A 12192-nucleotide genomic window follows, 5' to 3' on the forward strand; every position below is an offset into this window, starting at 1 on the left:
TGATTAGTGTTAGTATGTTTTCCCTTAAAAGTATATATATTGTAATATATTATACTTCCATCGTTTGATAAACTTTTCACTGGTAATATATGTATATCCGTACACTGCTAGATGTCATCTGATCATTTTCTTAGTCTTTCCCTATTGGGTTATATGTAAAACTATGTCCACTGACTATACGTAGTGAGCGCCAACTTGGATTTTCGTGAACGGATGAGTATCAGTGGTCAAGTATTGTGTTCGTTGGAAAAATCCGTTCGATCAATATTTTTTTTAAGGAAAAGTTCATCGTTTTTACAAAACTACAAAAGATACATTGCTTTTTGTAATTTTGTTGGGGTGTGAAAGTGTTGACCAAAATACATTTCTTGATATTTAAAACGTTTTTACAACCACAAAACAATTATAAACCAAGGATTTGTATAGTGAGACATTAAATTCTCATAATTACATTTTTATGCTTTAATCATGAAATTAATAGTATCATTAAGCTTTTCGTTATAGTTTTTTTTCAATTCATCATTTTAAGACCTGTTAACATTGTCGCGGATAGCACGTGCAGTCTAACTGTTGTTTCTCAATGTACGGAAAAAAGGTATGATATTGGAGAGTCTGACGATTGCTGCTAGTTAATCAAAATTACTTTTCATGACTAAATATATGATAAAAGTCTGTCATACGAAAGTTTAACTACAAATATCAAATAAACTCAACACCATAAATGATGTCAAGCTCAGATGAAGTATGTATAGATGTTATATAGGGAAAACGGTAGTATTACATTTTCCCCAGCATTAGGTTGGCCTTTTGTGTACCCAAGACAGGTGAAGGAAGTCAACTTAGGAGCGCTGTGATTGGGTGTAAGGGTACAATATATTTTTTTAATTTATCTATGAATAACTGCAGTGTGTAAATTTACAATATAAATTTTAAAACCTTCGAAAAGGCTTCCAAAATTTCATTAATTTGGTGCAAAATGACGGTGGGCATGGATAACATAAACAAGCTCCGTTGGAATTTGGTCATGATACTATTTGGCTTCAATTTTTAGAATACAGTAATAAAGTACTAACACCACATCTAACTGTTTTATCCAGGTTTTTATTATAAAAACTGGTAAATTTAGAAAATGTTAGTATTGTCGCCTATGGCAGAATAAATAGTACCGTTTTCCCTGTACCTTACAATACACCAAATATAGTTAGCCTATAGACGTTACGCACGGTATTCGGTCTATGTTTCATTTGACCATTTCTTGATGCATAATTAAGTAAATAAAAACAAATCAAATCTACGCATTATTGAATAGTAACTTGTCTTGATTTTTCATTTGAATCGAAATTAAATAAAACCTGATTTTAATAAATTTAATGTTATGTCTCATTATATGATTAAACAATGATTGTGTGTTCATAATTTGCCGTATTTGCCGTGTAGGACGTAACAACAGGCGCCAACCATCCAAATATAAACGAAGAAAAAATACTAACTACTGAATGGATTTCGATAAAATTTGTACAGATGGGATATTATATGATCATATTTATTATGTTAAACGGTCACGATAAATATCCTGTCAGTTCGCAATCTAGCAGCCATTTTCGAAATTCCATACAGCTGTAAGATTTGAAAATTCGAGTACACAAAAATAGCTTACACTTCAATATAATTATAATATTTTCATATAAATAATAGGAAAGGTTCGCCACCTCTACATAAAAATGTGATTTTATTGAATTTTACAAAAATATTTTTATTTTTAACATAGCTTCTCCCATTTTATTTTTTTTCAGTATTTTCCGTGTCTTCCGTAAATGTTACCATAGAGCCATTGTTCAAGATTTTTGAGTACGATGATAATTTAGGGTATTTTAGATTTGTGACAGACAAATGAACTATGCAAACAAATGTTATTACTAAAATGTGATTTTTTTAAGATTTGGTTAAGCCTTCAAGGCTAAGGACACGCCAAATTTTTCATCAATTTCCATCAAGTTGTCCGTGTCTCCCGTAAATGTTTCCACGTCCAAATTAAACGATTTTTGCACGGCCGGAACGTGAATGTAACGATGTTATAATATATAATTGTTTTTCCAATTTACTGGAAGTGTAGCATGTTGTGTCTTTAGCATATGACACGTTCTGTGTGATGATATTATTTTGGGAGATATTTTTTTTGAATAACGATTTAAATCAACAAGAAAATTTGACTTCCATCAAAATTTTTAAGCCATTTGCTGATCGTAAAAGCGTCGGATAAATAAAAGTATCATGCAAAAGATAAGGTATTTTTAATGCAAAAGAATTGCATCTTAAACCAAAGAGACAGAAATGAACAACTGTAGGCAGAGACATATATATGTGTATATATGTCTCTGCTGTAGGGCACTGTACGGCCTTCAACAATGAGCAAAGCCCATACCGCATAGACAGCTCTAAAAGCATGATTCAATCATGATTTTCTTGATATTATCCAGCGATTTTCATGTGTTAATTTACATGTAAATTTATCAAAATATTACTCTAAATTTTCGGATGAATATATATGTAGCACAAGCTTTAAACATGCCGAAGCTTTCGTGTTTGGATTCTAGTAACATAGATGCGTCTGCTAGTATGATTGTATATGTTGTGTATACTAAAAGTCATTTCCACGTATCCGACAAACAGACGCATTTGAAATTACTCATTATAATTTCAAGGACTGTTGATCACTTTTTAATTTTAAATAAATTCAACAATTCTAAACTGCCGTTTTCATTTTAAAATCTGAGGATGAAACTAGAATTATAGATAAAGCAAACAGAGGATAAATAGTAGCTGTTGCTGCAATTGACTTGAACAAGGATTATTTTTCTTATAATCTTCTTGAAAGACATATATTTAAGATGTTGATAAAACGAATAAAATGACCCTGAAATTATATTCGAGAACTGTAGTTAGAAAACTAGTTGAAGGTGGGTTAATAACATTTATACTCTTGAAGCACAAAAAGCTTTGGTACTGGCTGTTTCCAATCGATATAAATGCCTAGTCCTATATACTTGTGATGACGGAATTCTGAGAATCATAGAGGATATATAAATGCATTTTGCAACAATTGACATGCTTGGGCAGTGACAAATATTTGAAATATACACTTTCATTTTGTTAAGAATATGATGTCAAAAATATATACTAGTAATCAGTCATGTTAACATGTTTTTTTTTAAATAAATAGTTTAACATCAAAACGCAAGCCGTTTTATAAAAAGCTGCAACGCTTTGACGTTTGGTACAGAAGTAGGATGAAATAATTGAAAAACGACGTCAACTAACGTTACCATTACTAAACCGAACACCGTGCGTAACGTCATAGCTTTAAAATAGTATAGTAAGTAAGTACATTATTTATTATAGTGACATGTGTAAATATGTACATATTATAAAACATATAATATATGATAAATATTAACACATCCGGCTAAATGGACCTATAAGTCACCTCAAATGTGTTTGTGGAACGAAAATTGGACATGCACCTTTTTTGCTATACGATTTTTTGTCGTGTCACTGTCTTGTGGCTGTCGTGAGAGTGTCGGGCTTACCACAGTCGTGCGATTGTCGTGCGATAAACACATTGTTAATGGGAACTAACCTAAACCATTTTAATCAAAATCAATCGTACCACTGTAGCACGACTGTCGCAAAGCACTCGTGATACAGTCGCACGATTGTCTCACGAATACCAAATTTCGTACGATGCTCGCACAACATTGATTGTCTGTCGTACAGTGGTACGTCGTTCAACATATTTCCGTTTTATTTAGAAGAAAACAATTCGGTGGGAATGAAATTTTGGAATAACCATGATACCCTCTGCCATTTAAAGAGGATGGCTATTCCATAGGAACGAAACATGACGCTTGGCCCTGCTGAATAGGAGCCTTGCCGGACTCCAACAAAAGCAAAATATGATCCTGTTAGCGTTGATTCGAGTCCGTGAATTATAAGTGAATTTATACGAAAAACGTCGGTTACTTGGGCCGAACTTATAATGACACTGAACAATATTGAAGGCAAATGGAAAATGGCACGCAATACATCGGACTTTCTTTATATCATATGATAAAGTTGAAAACAATTTTGTTCAGAAAAAGGAACATGTATATTTCAATGGGAAAATGACAGACTAAGGAGTTGATTCTTCCTATATTTGTTCAGATAAAGAACATGTATATTTCAATTGGGAAAACGACAGACTAAGGAGTTGATTCTTCATATATTTGCGTAAAAATCATGCATTTAGCAACAAAAATATATCATCTGAACACATAATTTCTTAAAGAAGTGAGAACTATCAAACTGGGATAGGATCTGCTTATTTTTTTTTTTTTCGATTATGAGTAGTAGACTTAAGTACTTAAATTTCAAAATTTTCGAGCCGTTGCTAGTGGTACAGGGGTATGCTGAACTATCCCAATGAAGAAAGGTCGCGTGTTCGAATCTCGCTGCCGGGGGTGCAAAAATCATCTCCTATATTAAATGTAACTTTTATTTCGGAGACATCCATTATCACTGAACTATAGTAGTCTACACAGTTTTGTTTAACCAGTGAAGCAAATTTTAAAATATTTTGGGGGCATTTCAAAGACTTGTTTCATCGCCATCTGTTGACGTACAGATGTGGTTAAAGGCTCAAATTAATCCTCAGATAACCAGCAATGTGATTTACTGTGCATCAAACTTCTATCATTATCGATTCATGTCGACTCTAATGACATGTATTTTTTTCTGTTGAAACCATTTATTTTCAAAAAGAAGGGCTTAGAAAACTGTGCTTTTTAGGGGAATAATGACTTTTTTCAACAATTGTGCAGTTATATTTGGAAGAATAGTATCAAATTAATAGTTATAACATGTACACTAGTTAAAAATATAATTTTTAGTGTACCAGCGCAATCGCAAACTTCAAATACGCTAAAAATCCAAAGTCATTTCTTAAAGATGTAGTATATGGTAAAAGAGACAAAAAGTCACTAAAATATCCTAAATATTTTTGGCAAAGTTGAAATAGATGTAACAAAACATGGTTTCGTCAGTGTTGGGGTATAATACAGTTGAAAACACTTTTGGTCAGATAAAGGTACATGTATATTTCAATGGGAAAATGACAGACTAAGGAGTTGATTCTTCCTATATTTGCGTAAAAATCATGCATTTATAGCAACAAAAATATATCATCTGAACACATAATTTCTTAAAGAACTATCAAACTGGGATAGGATCTTCTTAATTTTTTTTTTCGATTATGAGTAGCAGACTTAAGTACTAAAATTTCAAAATTTTCGAGACGTTGCCAGTGGTACAGGGGTATGCTGAACTATCCCAAGGAAGAAAGGTCGCGTGTTCGAATCTCGCTGCCGGGGATGCAAAAATCATCTCCTAGATAAAATGTAACTTTTATTTCGGAGACATCTATTATCACTGAACTATAGTAGTCTACACAGTTTTGTTTAACCAGTGAAGCAAATTTGAAGATATGTTGGGGGCATTAAGTTTAATTAAGTTAAATTAAGTAAAGAGTTATGGTGTACTGTTATGTATACCACTGTCCCATGTTAGGGGGATCCCGCTAACATGTTTAACCCCGCCACATTGTGTATGTATGTGTCGCCTGTCCAAAGTAAAGAGCCTGTAATTCAGTGGTCGTCGTTTGTTGTACATGTGTTACATATTTGTTTTTCGTTCATTTTTTTTATATATATAAGTTTTCTCGACTGATTTTTTTTACATTGCCATTTCGGGGCCTTTTGTATCTGACTATGGGCTTTGTTCATTGTTGAAGGCCGTACGGTTACCTATAATTGTTAATTTCCGAGTTATTTTGGTCTCTTGTGGAGAGTTGTGTCATTGGAAATCATACCACATCTTCTTTTTTATAGTTGATAATACTGTCCTTCTACTCCTAGCTACAGTTGTTGTATTAAGATTTTATTGATAAGATAACACATGAAATAAGTTCATTCGAAAAATATTAATTAACCAATCTTGACACTAAAAGAACAAGAAAAAGGGAGAATTCATGTCCAAACAGCATTGTGCACCCAATATGTCTTTTAATAATCATACATTTTTCTAATCATTCGTTCGGAAATGCAAATCATGTGCAGGAGGTTCTTATGTTTGTTTGCCCTTTTATGGCATATGTAAGCGAAATGATTTTGCTCGCTGTTGAAGATGGTACGGTCTTGTATTGCTGATTTTGCTAGTATACGGTTACGGTATGCGTTGTCAAGTTTAATTGTTGAAAGCGTTCAATGATCTGTTGTTGTTTGCATCATTGTCCATCGGTCTTTGGTTGATTCTTTGATTCAACTGCTGTCTCACTGACAATCGTATCACATCTCTAAGATTCCATAAACAGTAACACAATCGTTCTTTTTTTCAAAATTTTATTAAATTAATTAATAAAAATTAAAAAGGTTTATGTACAATTCAAACATTCGTTTGGCTTATAATTAATTTTTTTTCAAATTCAAACTACCAATATTTTTTCTTCAAGTTTAATCTCGTGAATGCATTCATCAATAATTTTCTGGATCATAGGCACTACAACTGCATCTTCTTGTTCTTTCTTTTCTGTGTTTTCGTGCTTGTCGTTTTCCTGGGCTACAACACATGGATTATCTCCCTGTCCTCTATAATCGTCCGAAAAATCGGTTATTTCAGTTGTTGGAAAAGCTTTGAGTACTGATGTCACACCTTTTGTTGATGTTGTTGTTGCATCTTTTGATGTCAGGAAATAAAACCCCCATGTCTTTCTTCTAAAGAATGCATTTTGTCTGACCCACCCAAAACCAACATTGCCTTCCATTAAAGACAACTTTAATTTGACTTGGTAACCTGTTGTAATAAAATAAAACATAAGATGCATTCTACAAACTAAAATATATTCATTTACTGACAAACATAAAGTAATTAGAGTTGTTTAATTGGCAATCATGCAACATCTCCTTATATATATATACCACATCTTCTTCAAAATATATATAACACATTCTTATTTATGTACCAAATCTTCTTAATCTTACACGGTTTATTATTTGTCAATTTATCTAAAAGAAGGAAAATCTACGTTTCCAAACTCTTGGTTCTGCATTTTGACTAAAAGATTTTGGTTTTTAATCGCGTATTCTTCTGTATGAAGAGTCAAGATACTAGTATAATAGGGAATTTGTGTGATCAGAACAATTCATTCTCAGTTTTAAAAAAATGTTTATTTTGAAAATTGATTTAACAATTCGTTTTTGTTCGGGATGTAATTCAAAATCGGTCGGTTGGAGCATTCCATCCTGATAGTTTATACTTAACAAACCTGTTTTGATGTTGATAATTCCTCTGCTTTTTTCATCACATGGTACTGGATTTGTTCGAATTCCGCCATTTATGGGGAAGAAACAGCCTTCTAAAATAATTATTAAAATGAAATATTAAATAAATGAATCTAAATTGTAGAAAAAATGTTTACTCTCTTTAAACAGCTCAACTATCAATCTAGCTGTGGAAAACAACAAACATATACTTCTATGTAAATGTTCATATGCAGTTATTCAGAAACGACAGTTCGAAAGAGTTACTTACAATTTGACATATAAATAAAATATGAATAAAAGCAAAACCATAAATATTGTAAATATACAAGAAAGAAGATTTACCTTTACGACTCTCCGTTTTTTCAAGCAGAGATTTTTTCTTAGTCTTTAAGTTTCTAAAATAGTTTCCATTTTTCATTCCTAGTACTTCAAAATCACACTCCTTGTAATATATCTCGGCCAACTTTTCGTCGGATCCAGTGGCTTGGATAAAATCCTACAAAGCAAATCTTGCATATTATCTTTCAGTAAAATCTGAAAACTGCATGATGATATTTTTTTTGGAGAAAATTACATAAGTTTAGAAGTTATTTTACAGTTAAAGTTTTGTAAGAATTTGATGTGTTTCTGTACAACACGTTATCTAAATAGTCATTGTATTTCATTTGAATTCTCATACACCTAATCTCCGATAAATATCATAACAGTTGCGAATCCAGAAGTTTATGTTAAAAGGGCGTGTGGAGGGTCCATTCATGCTTCAGTGATTCCCTATATAATCAACCATGTTTTCCCACAAAAGAGAAGGTCGGACCTCCGGCCCCCTGGATCCGCCTAAAAAATACGGACGTTATTGAATTTACTTTGTATCTGTGATAATGTTTAAGTAAAGATATAAGTAATTCGGGGTGGTACTTGAAGTATACAAACCTCAGGTAATGGTGTGTTGTAGGTGGCTGATGTTATCTCATAGATCTTCTCAACGATGCCATCTATGTTAACTGCTGTTAGTTGTTGATCAACCAAGTTAAATCTGAAAATAAATCATCGCATAAGATCAAATTCATTTACAGTTCCACGCATGAAACTGGAGGTCTTACTGATTCTATTGTACTCTGTAAATTTATGGCAATCAACATTGTAGAGTGACCCGATATTTTTAACGGTTCATCGAAATCATCGAGTTGAGACATTTGTCCATTGGGCAATACATTCAAAAACTATTAAACAACATATTTAAGCATATTTATTATAGATCAATATAAGATGTGTTCTACGTTCATTATCACTGAACTAGCATATATTTGTTTAGGGGCCAGCTGAAGGACGCCTCCGGGTGCGGGAATTTCTCGCTTCATTGAAGACCTGTTGGTGACCTTCTGCTGTTGTTTTTTTTCTATGGTCGGGTTGTTGTCTCTTTGGCATATTCCCCATTTCCATTCTCAATTTTACCACTGTCGCATATTATTCTAGAGGAAATTCAGTATTACAAAAACAATGAAAGTTCATACCCGTCTTGTTCCGTTGCCATGTATACAGCCTGTATCATGTCACTGTAGGCATGGATTAAGCTTTCTTTCATGACAGATGTCAACTTTTCTCGGATGGCAGCCACTTTCTATAAGAAAATAATAAGTTTGAAAATATGTGTTTTTGCAAACAAAAAATACAAATATAACCTGATAGTAGCTATAACGAACTCAAAAGGAATTACAACAAACAGTTGGTTAGGCTCCTTCCTCTGGCCAAAAATATGTATTGTCTGCTGCAGCTCCATTCATTATTGACATTTGTATTCAATTGCTTTTATCTCCCCCCCCCCCCCCCCCCCCCCGGACCCCTCTTCGATAATATTGGTACCGACATTGGGATAACAATGACGAATTTATCCTGGAGTCAAAACGAGTCAATGTTTACAAAAGGTTTACTTACGATTTTGCTTTCGTATTTGACTCGAGTTGGATTAGTTGCTAGTGACTATAAAATTTGATTTTCTCATCTTTTACAAGTAGTTGGTAAACATTTCTACAAATGCAGGACCAACAAATTTTAAATGGGAACACCAAATTCGTTGTCTTGTGTTCATTTTGACAACCTGACTTAATTAATAGGATTTCCATCAACGTTATTAAAAATAGAGAAAAATATAATAATCTTTGAACAGAAAATTGATGGACATAGTTTACAGAAAATAAAACACATTTTACCTGCAAAATAACTGTCCTGAGTTTCTTCTCATCCTCCATTTTATCTTGGAAGCGAACCAGTATAGCCCTGTAACGTTTTGCTGCTTCACTCTGCTTTAATACTAGATTATCATATTTGGTTTTAAGGTTACTGGAAACAGCTTGTCCTTCATCTATGTTTTTCTTTAAGAAAGTGTCAAATCTGTTGTTCCTGTGTTTAAGGCGTTTTTCCCAGAACCAACAATCCTTGAAAGAATCAAAATTAAACACTGTACATAAGTTTAAGAAATAAAGGGTTTTAACCAAATATTAACTACATGCATATTTAAGATCATTGAAATCCCAAATTGATTCCAAGTCGTTTTGATGACGTCATCATGAGGACTTTTTTCCACAATATTTCTCTTTATGATACATTTAAAAATTTCCGATCAAGATTCCTCAATACCGTGTTTAAGTCTAATTTTTAAAGGGGGTAAGTTAAATGATGGCAACTTAATTAAACACTTTAAATGTAAGTTCATTTAATGTTTTATATAAATGATCGAATGTTTAATTATTATTATCGTACTATGTGCAGTCTTGTGTTTTCCTTTCCTTTATTTTATTAACATGTAAAAATCTTATAACTTACTTTCTGTAAATCCCTGAGTCCCTCCAGACATATGATATGACTCCTTATTTTACGACTCACTTCTTTCTCCATTTTTATAACATCTTGACAAATACTAGAATCAAATCTGAAAGAAGAATGCAATGCGAGTTAAAATAGCTTAGTGATTTCAATGATATTTTCATTTTTGCGATCTGTATCTAAAGACTTTGTATTTCTCTTGAATATGTTGTTGAAACAAAGTTCTTGCAACATTTAAGCTACCTTATATTTAACATTAAATAATATACAATCACATACGTTAACGATATACCATTTGTGATTGTATTATTCATCTTATACATGTACTCACGTCACGTCAAAGTTTGGAATCTTTTCGTTCATGACAGCAATTTCTGGTGCCTGACAGTGTAGAAGAAAGGCGGTGTTACAAAGTGGCACCAAAAAGTCCTTCATTTCAACCATACCTGTCAAATTATAATATAAAATATACATAAACAAGCTATCAATAATCCAGACTCCATACAAAAGATATGAAATAATTTTATATAGACTACATATTCAATTATAGCAATGTTCTGTTTCTTTATCTTAAAGACTTTATCTTTATTTTTATACAATAAACTGAACAAGTGTGGACACATATCAGTGTGGATAGTATGTTTATACAATCAAAGATTATAAATCATCTCCAAATCAAATATGATCATACAAATCAATATATAATTCAAGAGATTCCAAACATAAGACGGACTATTTCTTTAGTACTACAAACGGTTTTTAGCCATAAAGGCTCAGAAAGGTTAAAGGGTGCGGGAATTTCTCGCTGTATTGAAGACCTATTGGCGACCTTCTGCTGTTGTCTGTTCTATGGTCGGGTTGTTGTCTGTTCTATGGTCGGGTTGTTGTCTCTTTGACACATTTCCCATTTTTATTCTCAATTTTATCACCACTTATACTTTTTAGGGGTCACATTTCGAATTCATTCTGTTTGAATTATTTCAAAGATATATGCTCAAAGGTAAAAAAAAACTTATTAGATTCGAAACAATATATTTGTAACATTACAATGATAAACAAGAATACCGAAATTGTCATTTTCCTGGGAATATGCCATTCTCTTCGCTACATATATTGGTGCTGGCATTCCATTTACTGTAAATGCTTCCGTTGCATATTCTTTCAAAAGCCTAGAGTACCATTTATACTGGTCAATTCTAAACGAAAACAATTATTATAATCAATAATTGGTAATAAATAAAATAAAGTTATATGGTAGACTAATCGGGGTTTTTTTTTATCATAAGCTGTATAACTATTAATGATATATTTTTTTTATTTTCGAGTGAAACATTATTATCTTGTCTGAAGCCTCTGATACATTTTACTTCGAAAACCATGCCAAACTACGTTCATTTTTATCACCTTTACTCTTTGAAGAATAGTTAATTAAAATACAAACTTGTAAAGTAAATATCCACAAATTAATGGTAACTAAATACATACCTAATAAACTGCTTCAAGATTAAGTCAAGTCTTGAAATTGAAATACTCTCCATCTTTAAAAATAGTTGATTTTAAATTTTTTGTTTGAAGTTCCACTATAAGCGTTCTCTTTACTACTACAGCGACAACTCTACTGAACGTCGCCAAGGTACCTTAGCTGGACAACGTCACAATGTTGCGACCGCGACATTCGGATGGTGTTCGTCGTCTCTTGGACTTTTCTGATTTCTTCCATTAACTTTTCCCACTGCATATGCTCTGAGTAATTTATTTTGTAAAATGACTTGTGATAATTTATCTTCCATTAAAATGGGCTTCTGGAAAGTGGGTGGTCTAAAAAAAAAAAAAGACAAAACAACAAGATTCAAGACCCCCCTTTTTGAAACATATAGAAAATCTAGATCTAGTGTTTCTCGCTGAAACCCACTTGGGGTATGATTCTAATATAACTAATATAGGGTCGTTCCATTGTCATCTAATTTGAAGACCTGTAACTAAATATAACAACAGGCATTTTGGAGGACTTGCAATA

General features: G+C 32.5%; 1 protein-coding gene across 1 annotated transcript; it reads right to left on the minus strand.

Moving 5' to 3' along the window:
- Positions 1 to 6417: 6417 nt before the first annotated feature.
- LOC139519875 (uncharacterized) lies at positions 6418 to 11812 on the minus strand. Its single transcript, XM_071312170.1, has 10 exons — positions 11661 to 11812; positions 11241 to 11371; positions 10507 to 10621; positions 10176 to 10281; positions 9563 to 9787; positions 8867 to 8973; positions 8286 to 8388; positions 7698 to 7851; positions 7358 to 7447; positions 6418 to 6885 (listed from the first exon to the last, which is right to left on the minus strand). Exons 1-10 carry the CDS (start codon positions 11711 to 11713, stop codon positions 6518 to 6520), a joined length of 1452 nt encoding a protein of 483 aa, XP_071168271.1. The 5' UTR covers positions 11714 to 11812; the 3' UTR covers positions 6418 to 6517.
- Positions 11813 to 12192: the final 380 nt, after the last annotated feature.

This window comes from Mytilus edulis, chromosome 4 (genome assembly GCF_963676685.1).
Source record: "Mytilus edulis chromosome 4, xbMytEdul2.2, whole genome shotgun sequence".
Classification (NCBI taxonomy): domain Eukaryota; kingdom Metazoa; phylum Mollusca; class Bivalvia; order Mytilida; family Mytilidae; genus Mytilus; species Mytilus edulis.